This window comes from Lissotriton helveticus, chromosome 3_1, assembly GCF_964261635.1.
Source record: "Lissotriton helveticus chromosome 3_1, aLisHel1.1, whole genome shotgun sequence".
Classification (NCBI taxonomy): domain Eukaryota; kingdom Metazoa; phylum Chordata; class Amphibia; order Caudata; family Salamandridae; genus Lissotriton; species Lissotriton helveticus.
The window spans coordinates 1,103,535,743-1,103,556,421 of NC_136061.1; the positions used below are offsets into that span (position 1 = coordinate 1,103,535,743).

Below are 20,679 nucleotides of genomic sequence, written 5' to 3' on the forward strand. Positions count from 1 at the left end.
GAAAAATCCTCTCCAGTCAAGTCCCATTGTGGTGAATAATTGATATATCTGGAAAAAAGTTCTTTAAACTTAAAAATAGGAAATTATTAAATTGTATCATTCGCTGAAAGACAAAGAAAATTAAAGATAAAAAAAGACACTTGAAAACTTCCTGGAATTCTCAAAATAAAGAGAATAGGAAGTAAAAGAAGTTTAAAAAAGAAAGAAAGGAAACGGGGACATGAATGCAAAAAAATCCTACTGAATTGCAAATTTCTGTTTTTCATTTATAACTCCTCTGCAGACAGACATCACATAGTAGGTTTAAGGAAGAAAGGAGTGCCAAATAAATAGGAAAGTAAGGTCAATGTAAGTTGAAGGTAGAGAATAAAAGTATATAAGGGAGTGGACTGTTGAGGACTGACCAAAATGTCACAAAATACAAAATCAGTGAGGTGAACACGTATTGTCATGCAGCTTGGTGGGGAGTAAGGGGGGGACGGGTGGAGAGAAAGTAAAATCAAGGAAAGGGTGATGGTATACCTACATTTTAACAAAATTGCCAGCCACTTTCAAGCAGGAGGATTAAAATCAATTGGAAAATTCCCCTCACACAACACATACTTAGAAGAGACAGTTGTTTTTGAGCATATCACAAATTACTGAACAGCAATACACCTTAAAAACATCCACTGTAAGGTAGTCTTCGATTCCAAGACAAATGTCATTAAGTTGTACTTTCATTACCTAACTTGCCCAGTAATCAGAATGATCAAACTATTAATTTGGAAAATGCGGTGCATGCTTGTCAGGAGACCAAAGCTAGAAAAATCTACATTTGACACAAATATATTGTACCATAATTCATGCTGATCAGAATGAACTCAACAAAAAAAAATCTCTGACTTTTGAGAACATTTATAAAGATGTGTTCAGTCAATTATCGTACATTGTCTAAATAGCGAAACAGTGCAAATGAAACGCTATTTAAGAGAAACCGAATTTCTAGAACCCTCAAAGACTCAGATGGACAAATATTGCAAAGACTGCATCACCATTTAGCTCCGATAGACATTCAAAATTGAGTATTTGCTTTTTACTGTACCCAATTTGGCTCCTTTTTTAAGAAGTGTGACAACCACTGATGTATTTCGACATCCAATCGCTCTATCCAAAGGGCGCATCCCACTGAAGTCAACATGCTCTATCATCGCACCCTGCCCCACCAAGTACTGCACCTAGAAATGCAAACAGAACATAATGAAAATCATCATTTTCACTACATAGAAGGTTTGGTCTAGGTAAATACAGCACTCAGAATAATTATACATCTGTAAATTGACATTTCTTTTGTACCAGATTACCATTCTTTTCAGTGGGGGATGGCTGTAGATAGGGATGTCACCTGGCGGGTTTTTTACTGGCATGACCAATATTTTAATGTCCGGCGAGTCCAAAAATTAGGAAAATCACCTTAAGACCATATTTTTCTTTTCTCAGTACACATGCTTAAAACAACAAATGTAAAGAGAAAACACGTTAAATATGCCCTAGTTTCCTCTTCTCAGTACATACTTCAAACAGCAAACATAAGAAAGCACTTCACATTTTTTCTCAAGCTGCCTTAATGATCTATGACTGATAATTAAAGTAGCAAAGACAACAAAGTCACATTAATAATGAATACAAACTATTTTATATAAAGTTCTATTTAAGTATCATGTTTGGACCTTTGCAAAATCTTAAAACATGAACAAATGGCCAGTATTTTTCTTTGGGAAATGTGGCAACCCTATTTGTAGAGCGCAGGTATTGTATAGCTGGCCCTTTTAGGTTAAAATTCTGCTAGTAAATATTACATGTGGCGGAATCACAAAGATTTACTCTTATTATTACAAACATTTTCGTCTTGTCAACTTTCATACTCCGCAGAATGCAAGTTGCAACAATCACAATACACAGAGTTGTGCAATGGCCATTCTCACATACAAATTGGATTCTATGTGTCCTTGTGTAATCTGTCTGCTTTAGATTAACAGCACTCTGGGTAAATCCTAACTGGTGTTTTACCCAACCTTGAAGCATGCCATTCACCCACTAGTAACTTTATTCTAGCACTCTGCAAGAAACAATGTGTATGAAATCCACTTGCAATGTTGATGACAGACAGAGCAACCTGTGGATAAAGACAACATTTAGAGGACTGTGACTGGATGTGTATTTGCAGGTTTTCACTTGACCTATATAATCAACCGAAATGGTCTGCAAATCGCAGAAATATATAAGAACACTAGCTACTCCACTGTCTCTTTATAAGTACTACGATGTACTATCCTAATTATGTGTGTTTCACACAAAGAATGTGCTCTTCAATTAGTAGAATGCAAAATATGTAAGTCAGTAATGTTCAAATGACATTTTAGATACTGTATTGAATGCAGTGGTGGAAAGGACAGCCACAAAGCCAAGTTTGAATATTTTCTCCAAGCAGAGATATACACTATGTTTCTCGTGTTTTACATTTTGCCTTCAAGCATAAAGCTTATAGCTGCATGGATTTTCAATTTGACTAGTTCACTAAGTGACAACGTAATTAGTGGAAATGTAATGATGGCTAAATTCAGACTGTGCGTTCTTTGATAATGCAACCTTGATTAGTGTCAATTGATGGAGGAATGTGTGAGAATTGGCTTAGGGAGTACTAAAAGCCTAGTGAGTGTCAAGCATTCTACTGTGATCTGCTGTCTAGTTAAATACTTACACTTTAGTTGGGGACAGGGATTTCGCTAGTCAACACTTGCCATGTCATTCGCCCACATTAGAACTGCACGTGAAATGCTTGACAAGTCCATCCTAGAACTGAAAACGAGAGTGCAGAAAATAGAGGGTTGACTTAACCCTGCAGACTACTGCACTCAATCAGGAAGGTTTAAGTGTACTATAGCTACAACAGAACCAGGACCTGAAAGGCAGAACTGAAAGAAATGAGAATGCTTTAAGGCTCATGTACTGAGATCCTCTAGCAACAATGTAAGTGTATTTGTCACCCTTGAACCTTTGAATATGGAAAAGTTTTTGGGGCGGCCAGTGAGTAGAGGCTTGGAGGCAGAATCTAGAGTGAGTGGGAGAGGAGTCCTGTTGAAAGTTGGGTTGAGGATAATTTAGAATTAGAGGTAGCTTGGACTGATTAATCTTCTTTGGAACGATTGTAAAGGCTTGTTCAGCATTCCGTCCATCAATTGGTCCTTTTGATAAAATATTTAATGCCAATGGTCCCGATATCTTTTCTCTTTAGTGAAATCCTACCAAACATGCAGAAGACTTAGGTCGACGGGTGCAGCGTTTGTGATGGTTCCAGTCACAAAAAGATCTTGTTTGGGCTGCTGAGACAAGAATCCCTAGAAACAACTTTCAGGAAGAATCTTAAAACCTGGTTGTTTAGGTTGACCTAATGCCGGCATTGCTTGAGTGTGCTTCTAGCCTTTTCTTTCTCCCGGCTCAGTTCCATCCCCTCTTTTTCTGCCGTTTTCTTTTCCCGATCTCTGCTGAGGGTTGTGTAGGGCAGTCCTAAACACAAAGTCTGCTCCCAGCCGGTGGGAGCAGACTTTTGATGTGTTTACCTACTTGCACTGATGAGGGCAGGGAAACAGATCAAAATATTGCTTCCGCCCGAGGTCCTTGGGTGGGAGCAATGCCGCCTGCCGATGAATGAGGGGAGCCAGCTAGGACCTTGGGGGCACAAAACTTTGACAATGCAGGCCTCAGGGATGGGGTCCCCGTGACTGGAAAAAGCCTGGCAGGGGTATATGGCCCCTCCTCCCCATTTTGAATAAATTTGGCCCCGGGTGTGCCTTTAGAGGCTCGGGGTGGGGGGGGCACGAGGTCCACCTCCCCATTTTTGAAATATACGTAAAAGAAAAAAGGGCCCTGGGGATTGGATCCCCAGGGCCTAACAAGTCTCGAGGAGGGGGGGGGGAACCACGCAGCCTCCCTCCCATTCTTTTTTTTTCTTCAAAAGGATCCTTGTCAATATTGTCCCGAGAGTCTAACAGGGCTTGGGAAGGGGACCACACTGCTCCCTCCCCTTTATTTTAATTAGTGTCCTTGGAGGATGGGGTCTCCAGGGCCGAACAGGCATGTGGGGGAGGGGTGGGGGTGGACTGACAGCCCATTTCATTATAAAAAACGGCCCTCCTTTCCTTTAATAAGAAAAAATAGAAATGAACCTGCCGGATGGGGCCCTCAGGACGTGCCCCCCTCCTCCCCTTAATAAATTTTAAAAAGTCTCCGGGGAACAGGGTCTCCAGAGATTAATAAGGCTTGGGCAGGGAAGACATGAGTCCCCTTCCCCTTTCATTAAAAAAAGGACCTGGAGGATGGGGTCCCCAGAACCTAATAAGACTCGGGGAGAGTGGCCACTTGACCCCTCTCCCATTTGATAAAAAGATCTGTTTTGTTTAAAAAAAAAAAAACCAACTTTGAAATTCAGTGAAACAAACAAAGGTTAAAGTAAAGTTATAGTTGGGGGAATATTTCAGTGACAACATTAATGTTTTGCACAAAAATAGACATAGAAATTCATAGTTCTAGTTAGCGTGGCTAACTATAACTTGCGCCCCCACCATGCACTCCTTATTTATGACCTCGCACATTACATCACTCATGATATGTTCTATGAAATCATTTATAACATCACTCATGACATTTCAAATGACATCATTGATGACATCACTCATGACAACACTGATGTTTCTTTTGTACACATTGCTCTATAAATGAGTATAGCATTAGAGCTATGAAAGTAAGTGTAAAATAGCTCATCATTACGCCCCACTACCCTTGCAGATTTCGGCAACAGCGGTGGGCTCCCTGGGTTCTTTAATGGCTCGGGGAGGTGGTCCACGCTGTCCCCTCCACTTTAATACGGGTGGGCTCCCTTAATAAATGTGTCCAGGACGCCATTTTATTTTTCTTTCTTTTTGATCCTGCAGAAGCTGCAGAAGTCCTCCTGGATTGCGGCAAGTTTTTCCGGTTTTCTTTGTTCTTGGCCCCAGGGCTACCCCTACGTTGCCACCGCATATTACTTTTAATTTTTTACTCCAGGTCAGGGGAGTAAGTCCCCGAGTCTTGTAAGGGCTGCCAGCAACATTTTTCTGATGTTGCCTACAGCCAATCAGAGCCATCGCTCCTGCTGGAGCGAGATGGCCCCAGGGAAATAAAGCCAATCAGAACTCTCTATTTTTAAATTGGCGCTGCCACAAGTCTCTTGAGCCTCCTGCAGACCCAACCGTCCAGAAATACAATTATTTTTTAACCTTAGTTTCTCAAAAACAACTGAACAGATTAACACCAAATCACAAAAAGCACAATCGGCAGATGAAGATCTAGCTTCCTGCCAAATTTGGTGTAATTCAGTTAGCAGTTTTTGCGGTAGCTTGTCTTAAAGAAAGAAGCCTATGGAAAATGCATAGAGATTTTGCATTTTGGGACCCCTTTTTTTTCTTAACCCCTGCTTGACGGATCATCGCAACACTTTCCATGCACAAACTAGCCAAAAAGTATCACACCTTTTTGTAAAGTTTCATGGAGATTCGTCAAACGGTGCTAAAGTTATTAGCAACATATTAAAGGCTTTTCCTACAGAACAGCTGACCTATCTATAACTATCCAGTGGAATAAATATATATTAGTGTGATCACCTGCTGATCTGGGAGGATGTATTTTGATATTGGTACTAATTAGTAGCTGGTATTGGTATCATTACCTTACTTCTTATGGTATGTGTTATAAAATAGAAATGTTTTACTATAAAGAAAAAAAGAAGTAGGTTGATTAGAAGTAAATTCTTGGAGATACTTTTATATGTTTTAGAATGTTAAGCAAAACTTCTCCCACGTGGTGTTACATAAAGGTCATACCTTCTTAATGTAGGTGAGATTTTGACATGTACCTTGGATTAAAGGATTCAATCATCAGCCCAAATCACACAGAGAACAAAATGAAAGAGGGAGGAATTCAATCAATTACCCATTTAAGCCAGGCTATGTTTTTAAAGAAATTTTCAGTCCTGGAGTCAATAGTTAATTAACAAAATTAATCAATTTCACAAAAAAGGGGAAGAGTGTCCCTACGATGGTTGGGAGCACCCTGGTTGTTTTTGGTACCCCTCACACACCAACAGGCCCCTTGGTGTCATGCTTCATCATCGGGGTCCTCGCACCCCTCTACGGGATGCGGCGTGCTGCGATCTACAGTTACGTGGGAGCACTTATAATGGCTATGTGTGGTGTAAGTGAGGGAATTTTTTAAGTGAGTGCGTGGTGGGGTTCTTAGTGAGTGATGTTTAAAAAGTGCCTGTCTCAAAAACTTTATTTGACTATTAAAATGGTGAAAAAAGAGGTATATTGCGCAAAACAATGTGCGCCACCTCCTATGTGTGTGTCAACATGTTTCGGTGTAAAAACACCTTCTTCAGGACTGGGGTACGCAAATCCCCACCTTACTCACGTTTTTCTACTTTTTACTAAAAAAGTGAGATTTGAAAGTGCAATGTACCTACTAGTTAGCCGCTATTTAGCTGACCTGTAAAGGAAAAGGGACAACATTTTTTTTTCAGGTGGTCCATTTCCCTAAAAACCATAGGTAAAGTGACCTGTGGGTACATTGTCAAAAAAGGTGCGGCTCGGTTTCTAGACACGGTTGTGTCATACTATATGTGAAATCGTGCCTATACTGAATATTTAGGAAAAAAACAGACTAGACAAACACACATAAAACATAAATCACACACTTTAAATTTAGGCGAGGTCTGGGCTGTTATTAGCTCTTGTGGTCAGAGGGAATTGTTGCCATAGAAAAAGTCTCTGTGAGGGTCATAGTGGGCATAACATACTGTTTTTTCAGGAGTCTGCTGCTCCATGGGCCTGTGAAAAACGTAGGGGTTCCTCGCGCTTCCTTGCTGCCTGTGAGGAATGAAGAGTTTTACTCTTTGGCCTGGTACTTACATATTCGTAGAGATGGTCGGTCGGTCATCATATTCACGAGTCTCTGAGGAGAATCCCTCCTGGCTTCCCCTTACGCCGGCTCCGTTGGTTGTGCCGAGGTGCTGCCTAGTGCTCTTTTATACCGCCAGTGACCGGCCGATTATTGAATAATTGGCAATTGAGTTCTCCGGATATGCCCGTATTTGGCTTCCCGGTTTCTCTGCCTGTTTTGTCGCTGTCACTATGTCTGAGCATGCGCGCCCTTAGGACAAGGCATGCGCATGCGTGTTCTATTCGGTAGCGCTTGATTCTATTGCGCATGCGTGGGAAGTGGTTGTTCCGATACTGATCTTAATTTTGCTACTATTGTAATGGAAATTGCCGGTTAAGTGTTACAATAGCATTGTATTAGTGGTTCTGTTTGCTGTTATTCGAAATAACCGACAAGTTTAAGGAAACTTAATGAAGGTTGATTTAAATAAAGCCATCATTTTGACTAAACTGCTCGGTTTCATTTTCAAGGCATGGCTCCTACGAGATGACATTACATAGGGTAGTACTCAACGGTATAATTTTGAAAAAGGGGCCCAAAATCAGTATATGCTGCACAGTAAGTGTAGAAATGGGCGGGGGGTGGTTTTTGTTTAATCCCTTCGTTTCATCAGAAGGGTATCAAATACGCCTCGACTTTTCAGGTTACTCCTAAGTCTGGGGCTCAGGTGTTAAGTTGGCCCCAGGGGATGTCATCATTCAGACCCGTGACGTGGGTTCCGAGGCGGAACACCCATCGTTGTTCTTTCTCGAAAAGACCCTGTTCAGATGGTAACTGTTCAATTACTGTCCACCTGACGTCATTGACGCTGTGCTGCATCTCCAGGAAGTGCGAAGCCATCTTTGTGGTACTCTTCTTGCAGCGGATGTTGCTCTTATGTTCATTGAGTCGTGTTTTCACGGCTCTGGTGGTCATGCCAATGTACTCGAGGTCACAGGGGCACATAATCATGTAGATTACGTTCTTGCTGTTGCAATTAGTAAATTTTCGCTGGTCCCACTTTGTTCCATTTGCAAATGTCAACTGCTTGCTTTTTCTGGTCAAGTGGCAGCTTGCGCAGTTGCCACATGGGTTTGCCAATTATTCAATAATCAGCCGGTCACTGGCGGTATAAATGAGCACTAGGCAGCACCTCGGCACAACTAACGGAGCCGGCGTAAGGGGCAGCCAGGAGGGATTCTCCTCAGAGACTCGTGAGTATGATGACCGACCGACCGACCATCTCTACGAATATGTAAGTACCAGGCCAAAGAGTAAAACTCTTCATTCCTCACAGGCAGCAAGGAAGCGCGAGTAACCCCTACATTTTTCACGGGCCCATGGAGCGGCAGACTCCTGAAAAAACAGTATGTTATGCCCACTATGGCCCTCACAGAGACTTTTTCTATGGCAACAATTCCCTCTGACCACAAGAGCTAATAACAACCCAGACCGCACCTAAATTTAGAGTGTGTGATTTATGTTTTATGTGTGTTTGTCTAGGCAGTTTTTTTCCTAAAATATTCAGTACAGGCACGATTTCACATATAGTATGACACAACCGTGTCTAGAAACCGAGCCGCACCTTTTTTGACAATGTACCCACAGGTCACTTTACCTATGGTTTTAAAGGAAATGGACCACCCGAAAAAAAATTTTTGTCCCTTTTCCTTTACAGGTCAGCTAAATAGCGGCTAACTAGTAGGTACATTGCACTTTCAAATCTCACTTTTTTAGTAAAAAGTAGAAAAACGTGAGTAAGGTGGGGATTTGTGTACCCCAGTCCTGAAGAAGGTGTTTTTACACCGAAACATGTTGACACACACATAGGAGGTGGCGCACATTGTTTTGCGCAATATACCTCTTTTTTGACCATTTTAATAGTCCCAGCCCGGGGGCCAAATAAAGTGTTTGAGACACCCCTTAGCCAGGCACTTTTTAAACATCACTCACTAAGAACCCCACCACGCACTCACATAAAAAATTCCCTCACTTACACCACACATAGCCATTATAAGTGCTCACACGTAACCGTAGGTTGCAGCACGCCGCATCCCGTAGAGGGGTGCGAGGACCCCGATGATGAAGCATGACACCAAGGGGCCTGTTGGTGTGTGAGGGGTACCAAAAACAACTAGGGTGCTCCCAACCATCGTAGGGACACTCTTCCCCTTTTTTGTGAAATGGATTCATTTTGTTTATAAAAACTAGCCAAGGGAGAACGAATCCATTTTAAGATTATTCTCTCCCTCCCCCTTTTGTTAACAGTTAGTCAATAGTTAATGGCAACCTTGTCCAACACTACAAGCACATATTGCATTCGGCAAAATGAAAGACACCCAGTTTGGAATGGAAAGTGTGAGAAGTTGGCCTGGTATATGCTGACCACTAATTATAGTGGGCACCTTGTACCAGTCCAAACAACCCTTATTGATGATTAGGTTAAAGACAACCTTTATTGAAAGCAATCCTAGTGGTAGCTATGGAAAGCAGCCTTCAGGCTAAGTCTCGAAGAATGTAAAGCAGCTTATTTTACCAGATCAGAACCTCCTTAATGACCAAATGAAAGGACAACCACACAAGGAATATATAAAATATATGTATTTATTACTAAACACTCCCTACTAACCTCTTTATGAGATTAGAGAACAAATCACTAGAACAACAGTAAATCGCACAATACAGAGTGGGCTCCAGCGGGAGACCAAACCGTATACTAAGAAAGTGGTATAACAACACTACTTGACTAGACATAGTGCCTAACCGTATACTAAGAAAGTGGTATAACAACACTACTTGACTAGACATAGTGCCTAGAGCACTTAGAATCACTGGGACCCCAAGGAACCACCCAAGGTAGTGAAACAGGGGACCCACGGAGGACGGGTGCAGTGTGAGAAGACAGGCGCGAGCGCCGTACAACTCTACGGGAAAGTCGCGGTTTGGAATTTTAAAGATTAAGGACACTTCGGAGAGGGCTTTGAGTTAACCCTTTCAAACATAGGTTTTAAGGTCAGCACCCTTGTGAGCAACGGAGTACTTGTGTTACCTAACCCAGGGAAGCCGGGTGCATAGGTGTCAAGTGATGTCGGGAATCTTTGTCGTTTTCAATGGCGTGATGCTTGAAAAATGCTGCTGCTGGGAAAATGAAGTGTCCGGCAGAATCCCAGCCTGGATTCGAGGTGAGAAGAACCTGAAAGCAGAGGGGGCAGAGTCTGGGTCACTTCAGGGTAACCAGCGGCTCGGTACACGAATGCCCACCGATTTCGGGTGCTTCAGGTGAGTTAACATGATGCTTGACTCTGCAGCCATGGGGACCAAGAGACGTCAAAGACGTCCGGAGGTGAGCTGTCTCACGAAGGACGTTGAGTGCTGGGGGATCAGTGTCCGGATGGAACACCAACAAGCCTTGGCAACTGCAACCCACGCGCTCAGAGGAAATCAGCTTCGGTGAAGCCCAGCAAGGTCCTGGGGACTCTCCAAGCAATGGAGAATCAGGGCATGTCTGGAGCAACCAGGAAAGCCCACAGAAAGTTAAAGTTACCTTCACAGGGACCCACAGGCCAACAGACCAGGGATTGCGAAGGGACCTCGAGATGAATCAGGAAATACCAGCCCACGGAACACTTGTGGAGTGTATGCCGGAAATCTTCTGTGGAAACACTGCTCGGGTCAGAACTACAAGTAACCCAAAGCACAGCTTCAGGGGTCGCCGTAAAGCATATGCTGCTGCAAAAGAGCACGGTGCACAGGGGTTCAGGTTGCACGGTCCCCATGAGGGATACGGGCCACAGAATTGCTGAGAGTGCAGATCACACTCAAGAGACCTCAGGAACCCACCTGCTGTGTTGCAGAAATCTTCGGAGTCCTCAGGAGTTTCGGAGATGCAAAGCGGTCAGATGCATTTTGGTGCCTGCTTGGCAGGGGAGTAACTCCTTTACTCCAAGGGAGATTCTTCGGTTGTCCAGCGTTGTGCAGATCGTCAAAGTACTTGGTTTCTGTAGGAGAGTTTAGTTCAGGTAAAATTCAAAGTCCTGTAGTCAGGGTTTCTACTTTATACCCAAAGAAGGGGTGGGACAAACTCTGGGGACCCACCTATGGGAGGGTCAGGACAGAGGGGTTGCTACGCCCATGTCATTTGTCGCACCAGAGCAGGAGCAAATGGCTCCTGCAACCGGTTTGAACTAGACTATGCACAGAGACACCAAATGTTCCCCCAGTGCAGACTTCAAACACTCTCAGAGTGCACCCACCCAGCCCCAATACACTAAATCCTGTCTGGGAGGTGGTCACACCTCCCTGTGACAGGAAACTTATTGTCAAGCCTTCCCCTACTTGAGCTTGGCTCAGGAGATCAGACTCGTGTCTGTTAGCATCCATTTTGTGATGCCCAGGTCGAGAAAGCCGGTACCGGGTAGCCCGGTGAGGCACAGAAGTGGATCTACAAGGGAGGAATCATACCTCCCACACCAGTTAATGGTGTGGAGGTATGATTCCAAGGTGTTTGACACCAAACAACATGTTTCTTAAAGTTAGCATTTACCGTGAGGTTTTAATGCACTTAAATATATATGGTTGGCTGCATCACAAACAACCCCGGAAAATAGGTTCAGAAGGCTGCAGAGGGGCTCATGCAAGTGCACCCTCTCACATAAAACCCAGCACCCTGCCTTCAGGATTGATTAGGCCTGCCATAGCGGTGACTGATAGGTTTATGTGTGCAGTGATTTAGAATAGATATAGTGAACCTATATCTAAGTAAGGGGTGCATGCAGACATGGGGTGTCAGTTTGAATGGTCTCTCAGGGGTGGCACAAAACATGCTTCAGCCCATGGGAGGCCTCTGGGGTACCTATGCCCTGGGTACATAGTATACAATATACTAGGGACTGAAAAGGGTACCCCAGTATCCAATCTGGAGTGTACCTAAAGTGCATGCAATCAATTTACGGAGAAAGCAGATACACTGGGGTCCTGATTAGCAGGATCCCAGTCAGACTGGTCAAAAAACAGCAAAACACCAGGAAAAAAGTGGGAGTAACCATGCAGTCATATTCCACCTTCCTACAGAAAGCACATATCCTTTTGGTTTTAGTTTTGGCTATGCTTGCCTGAGATAGATGAATTTCAAGAGTGCAAATGAGAAAGGTCAGGCATAGCTACTTTTTCTTTAAAATTACTATGCTCTTCAGCACCTGATTAATCCTCAAGAGGAGTCCCTGGGTGCTCCTTCTTTTCAGGTTCTACTGTCGTCTCATTTCCCTTAACCCCTTCCATGCTCATGACGGAACGGTTCCGTCATGAGCGTCGGTTGGCCTGTGCTCATGACAGAACCGTTCCGTCATGAGCCCGTTGGCTCATTAGAACGTTCAGCACAGCGCAAAAATTTGCGCCGCTCTGAAGCGGTTAATCAACAAAGCAGTGTCAGCAGTTTGGAAAAGGTATGGCCAGGCTAACACACATGACCCATGCCTAAAAAAAGTCTCCTCCCAATTGGTTGACCCTAAATCTTACTTTTGCAGTATAAAAGGACTATGAGGACAAAGAAGTCATAGTGAATCTCTCACACATCCCTGGCCCTTCCCCATTTACCTCTTCATACCTACTTCTCAGCTGTAGCAACAAAATGCATGTTATAATTGTCAAAATCTAAGTTAATTTTATTTTAACAACCACATCAGATTTTAAGGAAGCAGGATATTAGTATTTTCCTTCACATTAAACAACAATTAAATGTAATTGTAAACTTTATCAGGATTTTCTGCCCCAATTAGACTGTGCCTTGTCAAAAGATATCCTATGTAATAAGAGCTTCCAAAGTAGAAGTGATGCAGATTTCCTTTAGCCAGAAAACAAGCACTGCTGCACTGATATTTTCTGAAGAGAAGATGCTTAACAAAGTACTAGACCTGATAATTGGTGCCACTCCCGTTTAGTTAATCTACCAGATTAAATGTCAAAAGTGTACAGGCTGCCGACCCAGACCATATGACGGCCATCTGCCATGGCCTGGCATCACACAGTCTTCACATCTTAAAGTTGGGTATCCTGTACAGTCAAACGATGCCAAAATTCCCACATGTACCAAAACAATAAAAAGAAGGAAATAAACAAGTGAGAGGTCTGTGGGAATGAAGGAACTGAGTAGTATGGCAGAACACCAGTGAGCAACAATGTCCTGTGGTGATTCAGAGTCACTGTCAACAGTGGTCTTCACTCCGCATTGTGAGGAGCACACAACACAGGACAGAAGAGACAGGGTTTTTTTAGTATAAGGGACATCCTAGTTTAAGGGCCATCCTATACCTTCACTCCTACACTCGCATCAATTGAGCCCTTGGGGATCATCCAAAGTTGAGGAAAGGCTAGACCGTCCGAGAGTCACTTTCAAATTGTCAATGGCTAGCACAGGTTTGCAGTATGCTGGCATCTTGATTATCCAGGTCTGTGAACCACTAGGCAACCTTAGGGAAAACATCCATGTCGGTAATGTCTGGCAAGTCACAGATGTGTGGTGGGTGCATTATTTGTATTCACTGTCAAGATCAGTGTCTTTAAACCTAGAGCTACTTTTGACTTTGAGAAACTTGCTATTTGCTAGAATAAAAAACTGCCAGCATGCTTTATATAAGAGCATCAGCTACGATGCTCTCATCGTAGCGGATACTGTGCCAGTAGTTCATTACACTTAAATGCTTGCATAAGCTCAATTTCAATTATAGCTAATTTACCGTTGCATACCATTATTAATGGGGCCAAGCAATTTCACTATTGAAAGATGGGTGTAGGTCACATTCTATCTTGGACTATGCCTTCCTGCAAACCAAACTTGTTATTTGTTATTTCACGACTGTAAGATGAAGGTTTATTTAAGAAGTGAATACATCCAGGAAATCATTTCTAAATTGATATATGTACTGTTTAGGCACATTTGCTCATTGCATCTTGTCATAAATGAGTAACCAACTCATTAGCCGTCATTTTACCGAAATCACATTTTCCACTAACTAGTCTGTTGTTCTCCGACTCTGCTAACTAACTGATGGGCATATTATCTTTGCTCCACAAATTAGACCATTTTGATCAACAAACATATTTTAAAATTGCCCCATGCCTTGTATTTACATGTGTTCAATAAACTACACAGACATTATACTTCAACTCAACATCCCTTCAAGAATTGTTCACTCATCACTTTAACAAAAAAACAGACACAAGGTAAAACAATTGTGAATAAGATGTGTTTTGCTTTTTTAATGCAAAAGGCACATACCAACACTAATGGCTTGAACGTAGGCACAGACTATCACATGTTTTGAGCTACTTGCTAAAGCGGGCGAGAGTAAGGCGGGGAGGGAAAAGAGAGGGCATAGAGAATGTGACTGTGTGTGAACAAGTGCTCGAGTGTGTATGACTAAATAACAAAACAAGTGCCAGTACTGGAAATCTTTTTCTTTCTCAATGACCATACACTAATTGACAGAAAACAAAAAGTGACGTGCACTACTTTTTTTGTCTGAATGAATCAAATTGAAATTAGTATTTATTCAAAATAATACATCTTTGCCTGCAATTTTTTAATGCTTTTTCCATTTTTCATATTATTGCAGCATTAAAAACACATATAATGTACAAATTTCAGAAAACATACAATGCACTCTCACACATACCATTTTCCGGATTTTTTACCTTCACTCACACCCACTCTACACATTCACCATACAAAACAACCAATATATTTACAATGATTCAATGCTTTTCAATAATTTATTTTTACAATGCCATAGAACATTATATTTCACCACTTTGTTTTTCAGTTATTTTCAATGTTGATGTTACTACACTCTTATGGCTAGAAAAACGGGTCTACGTGTTTCGAACTCAGGGTGGTTTCTTGAGTTCTCATCAGGACCAGAATAGACAAGCTGTGGGGAAAGGGAAATTACCTAATTAGTCTCTTTTCTTTTTAAGCTTGCCGTACCTCTGTTTGCATCTAACGCACCTCTTACCTGCCTTCCGGGAATCCTGGAACCAGACCAATCGGGCTTTGTCCCGAATCGCCAGTGTAGTGATAACACCAAGCGTCTGATGCACCTTGTGGATAAGGCCCACTTCCAGGACTCGGAGTCGGTGCTGCTGGCCATTGACGCGGAGAAGGCGTTTGACCACGTCAACTGGACCTACCTGCAGGCAGTCCTGCGGCGCTATCGTCTGGGCGACCGATTCCGAGCTTGGATCGCCAGTTGTTACCACCGCCCTGTGGCTCGAGTCAGACTGGGTTGTCTCAAATCAGATCCCTTCGAGATACAAAGAGGAACCCGCCAGGGGTGCCCTCTCTCGCCCCTTTTATTCGCGCTTTATGTGGAACCCCTGGCGCAGAAAATCCGAGACAACCCCCGCATCAGTGGCGTCTCCTTTGGCCACGAACCCCATGTGGTGGGGCTTTATGCTGACGACATCATAGCCGCACTGGACCGACCGTCCACCTCCGTACCGGCTTTCCTGGAGGAACTGGACGACTTTGGAGCGGTCTCCGGCTTCAAAATCAACCGAGGGAAATCCCTGATCCTGCCCTTAGGCAGCTATGCCCATCCTAATGCCCTGATGCCTGATTTCGGCTGTGATCTGCAGGTCTCCACGCAACTCCCGTACTTGGGTATCACTCTTACCTCATCCACGGAGTTGACGGTCACCCTTAATTACACCACGCTGTCCTCCCAGATCCGAGCCGACCTCGCACGCTGGTCGAAACAACCTCTCTCTCTACTAGGCCGTGTAGCGGCAGTGAAAATGTCCGTTTTACCTAAAATACTGTATGTTTTTCAGACCCTTCCGGTCATGCCGCCACCGGGGGTGATCGCCGCCCTCCAACATGCTATTCACCAGTTTATCTGGAAACAGCAACGCGCACGGCTGAACAAACAAGTGGCGTATAGACGTGTCGATGAGGGAGGTCTCGGAATCCCTAACCTCCTACGATATTTCTGGGCCTCACAGCTTCGATACTTAGTGGAATGGTACAGACCCGAATCCGAAAAGAGATGGTTGTTTCAGGACAGGGCAATGGCCCAGACCTCACTGTGGAAGATCCCATTCCTTCCTCGCCAACATAGACCGCGATATCTCTCCCGCTCCCCTATCACACGCACTGTCATGAAGGTCTGGGACTCGGTGGCTGTCAAGAGGGGACTGACAACCTTCCCTTCCCCACTTACTCCAGTTTTTGATAACCCTGAGTTCCCGCCGGGAAATGACCCCCATGCCTTTCCGCAATGGCGCTCCACAGACTGTCGCTCAGCCGGCCACCTCTTTGATGTGAAGGGGTTCCTCCCTCTCGCCGACGTCACGCAGGGTTATGGCATAACCAAACCTCACATGTACCAATATTTCCAACTCCGCCACTGGCTTTTGGACCCGGAGCGTGTCCCCCTGGTCGGCCGGCGGATGACACCGTTCGAACGCTGGCTCATTTCCAAGGATTCGGACAAACACCTCATATCAGAGCTCTACAAGATGCTATCCCCCGAAGCAAATTCAGCTACAACGGCAGGGCAGAGGCGCTGGGAGTCGGAACTCGGGAGGGTACTCTCACCCAAGGAATGGGAACTGATCTACTACAGAGCAGCACACACCTCTCGCAACACTAATGCCAAGGAATCTGCGGTAAAGCTAGCTATCTACTGGCATCTTACCCCGGCGCGACTACATCAGGGCAACCCTCTCCGAAGCGCGCTGTGTTGGAGGGGCTGTGGTGAGAAGGGGACTCTGACCCACCTTCTGTGGGACTGTAGCATGCTGCAGGGATACTGGAAAGCAGTTCTAGACGACATAGACTCTACATTCGCAACCGAAGTCCCACGCTTCCCAGCATACACTCTCCTAGGTCTGCCCAACGCGCTCACATTTCCCTTGCGCTCACCTCGTGGCAAACAGATGGGCATCGGCATGCAAGCAGCGTCACAACACATCCTGTCGCTGTGGGGTTCCACCACACTACCTACCCACACTGGCTGGCTACACAAACTGTGGTTCACACTAGGGATGGAACGCATCCAGGCTACGCTTACTCACACTGCTGACACATTCCAGAAAACCTGGCAGCCGCTCCTGTCACTCTTGTCCAGGGAATTTCACGAAATTACTTGCCCGAAATATCTTCGCATCTTGCGACTCACGCACCAATCTCGAGACCCAACGTGATCTTGCGCGTCCTGAGGCACGCACTTCTGTAAGCGCCACCACAGCAGCTCTAGACTACAGGCATACTGGTCGGGGTGGAGGGAGGGAAGGGGAAGTGGGATTTGGGAGGGAGGCGGGGTGTTTTTCATTGTTCCGTTTGTTTCTTACTCTTGAAAGCCTACTTTCTTGGGCTATGGGCGCTGCACCTCCGCTTGGGCATGATTTACGTGCTTATCTACTGACCCGTAGAGAAGACATGTCTGTCTGTCTCGATCGCCATATATGCCTGATGACCGTATACTGCATTGTGTTGCCCATTCCTTGTGTTCTTAAAAACTCAATAAAACATTTGAAATTAAAAAAAAATCCGGAAAATGGTATGTGTGAGAGTGCATTGTATGTTTTCAGAATTTTTACATTATATGTGTTTTTAATGTTGCAATAATATGAAAAATGGAAAAAGCATAAAAAAATTGCAGGCAAAGATGTGTTATTTTGAATAAATACTAATTTCAATTTGATTAATTCAGACAAAAAAAGTAGTCTACGTCACTTTTTGTTTTCTGTCAATTAGTGTATGGTCATTGAGAAAGAAAAAGATTTCCAGTACTGGCACTTGTTTTGTTATTTAGTTAGTAAAGGCTCTGCCTTACTGTTGGGAGCCAACCCAGTGGTGTTGTTGACGAGTGTGTATGAGTCAGTGAAAGTGTGAGTGCGAGTAAAAGGAGTCCTGAGCACCAGCTCTAGGCAGTCGACATAGGGACAGCTGCAGAAAAAGTTTTCTAGCTTAAAGAGCGAGGAGAAAAAGGCGTCATTTCACTGAGGGAAAATGCTGCTAGCTCTGGTCAAATCTCAGTGGTTTGCCGTGATCTCCATTGTAACTCAAACTGCTAGCCACTGACTTGAAGGAAGAGGAAACCAGATCTTATGTTTACAGCCTCGAAGACGACTTAGGCACAGTAAGAGCTCTTTACTGCTCTGTTTTCCAGAGAACCCACCCCATCTATATTTTAGACTTTGATCCAAAGACTATCTAATTATGTGCTCGTCAATGGCTACTTTAGTAGTACAATAGTATAGATTTGGCCATTATTAATCCTGCATTCCAGTCTTAGGAAGATACATCTGCTGGGGACATCCACAGTGCCATTACTCACCTGCATGATACCCAACTAGGACTAAATGACTGGTAGAATGTGGACAACTGGGGAGAATGATCGATGAATGGTAAAAGTAAGTGATGAACCAATTAATTCATTGCACTGTAGAAATCTGCGTAGCCCTACATTTTGTAGGTTTGTCTGTCAAATAAATTCATCTACACATTCAATGTATAGTGTCAAGAAAAGTGGGTCATGGTGAAGTACGGCTGTGAGATATTAAGAGTTTCTGGAGCAGTGGGGTTTCCTTTCAAAAGTTCTTCTCTTAATACTAAACCCATCTCCTGATTAAAGCCTATATTCTCAGAAAATCTTCCAAAGGCGGCACAATCTGCTTATTTGCCTACAAACATTTTATATTGCATTATAGGCATCCTTATCTATACCTTCCCCAGGGCATAAATGAAGCCTTGAACACCAGTGTGCTTGAGAATATTTACACTCTTCCTGAATTTCTCAGAAACACGTGGATGATGGTGCCTACACAATCAAAAACAGAACGGTTCTTGGAATTGCACTTTGTCGGACAAGCTAGAGACGAGAAGTCATAGCTCTCTGTTAACTGTTTCTCGTTTTTTAAAGCTTAGAAGATCACAGCATTTCTGTTGGCGCTAAATGCAGGAGAAACTCTTCAGGTACTACATTTCAGTGACGTTTTGGGAAAAACAACCTTTTGTCATTTATCAACTTTCAGAAATCACAAAATAAAATTTTCAGTGATGATTATCAGTATAGTTACCATCTTGTGTAGAAAAAAACACGAAAGTTTATGAATTTTGATTGTGAACATGGTGCACATGATTCATGGGGGATCGCATTTTTTCAGTTCCTGTTAACATTTGGCAAACAATAAGTTAATGCAAACTTTCATTAGGCCAAGGCTTGAAAATGAAGTGGGTGGCAAGAAGGCTACTCATGGTAATGTCGAGCTCTCTTAGCTAATTAAAACACTGGGTTTTGGTGGAATACAAGATGCACGTGTGATGCACTTGCTGCTTGAAACATTCTCTGAAAGGTCTCAGCTGTCTCATCTCAGTAGGCAAAATGTGATCAGCTGCCTGAACAACCCCTTTCAGTGGTAGGCCAACCCACTGCATCATAATGTACTGCAATGCCTTTCGTTACTAGTAAATATATTCCATGGTTCTTTGTTTGAATAACCGCATGTTTCTGTTCATTCTACAAGACCTTTTTTGCTTTTGAATCACTATATCCCTCGCTTCCATCAATAACCTAATTAGACCGCACTGCAACTATATTTAGATGAAAGGGCCTTAGATTCAATTGCACCGTGCTGAAACAAAACTAAGTATGTGACCAACAGAGGTGCTACACTTTCTCCTGTGCAGTACAGTTTGGAAAAATGGTTATGGCTTTATTTCTATGCCATACTTTGCTCCTTCCCATTGCAATTTATACCAGCCTCATGTACCAAGGCGAAAAAAGATTGAGCAGTGAAATTTACAAGACATTTGGGGAGAGGAGTTGGCCTAACGGCTAGGGCGTTCAACCTCGAATCTGGGGAACTGGGTTCGAGTTGCAGCAATGACGCTGAACATCCTGTGATTCTGGGCAAATCACAATCTCCCCGTGCCTAACAAAAAACTAAAAAAATGAATGTGTCCTTGTGTAATGCAACTGGTGCTATGTAAGGCACTCTGATACCCGATTCGGGTCAAGTTCGCGATATATAAAACTCTGTAAAATAACATTTTGAAAATCAAAACCTTACTTGGAGTTAATCGACAAGTACTGGCAAAAATCAACATGTCTGATGATGACCCTGGCTGTCTGCTTTTTGGATTTTTCAATGCTTTTTTTGTCACAGTTTTTCCAAAACTTTATTGCTGGGAAACTGCTTGATACGCCTCAAGCTGAAAAGAAAACTAGCTCAACACAAAATATATTTTTAAGGCCTTGAAAAGTACACATTGCGAAGGTAGTCTCTGGCCACTAAAGAGAACTACTTTGTGTGTGGATGTGTTAAATGTAAAAGGGCAGAATGCAGTCATTCACAGTTGTACAGTGAACCAATCGCTAAAGTGTGAGGCAATGGCTAAAGTGGACTGACCTACTGTCTAATTATGTATGCTGTAGTGGGAGGAGGAAAAGGTGAATGGCAATAACAGACTGATGGATGAGGATGGCTGGCTGAAAGCCCCCATGTGTAAGTTCATGAATAGATATAATTTTAGTAAAATCAAAAGGTCTTGGCTAACGCCAGACCTACAAATAGGAAGCACATTTGTAAGAGAACACAAAGTTACAGGTGGAAGCAATAAATACTTCTAGTGAGGCAGCCAGGCATCGTAGTCATGAATTAGATCAAGGTCTCTTGGATCATAGT

At 43.4% G+C, this 20,679-nt stretch overlaps 1 protein-coding gene across 2 annotated transcripts in view; it reads right to left on the bottom strand.

The window, feature by feature from the left end:
• Window positions 1-20,679, bottom strand: part of TANC1 (tetratricopeptide repeat, ankyrin repeat and coiled-coil containing 1) — a 770,747-nt gene that overhangs the window by 40,250 nt on the left and 709,818 nt on the right. For both annotated transcript variants that reach the window (XM_078681701.1, XM_078681700.1), the window contains exon 22: window positions 1,085-1,217. In XM_078681701.1, coding sequence (XP_078537827.1) covers window positions 1,085-1,217 — 133 coding nt within the window. The remainder of the gene's footprint in view (window positions 1-1,084; window positions 1,218-20,679) is intronic.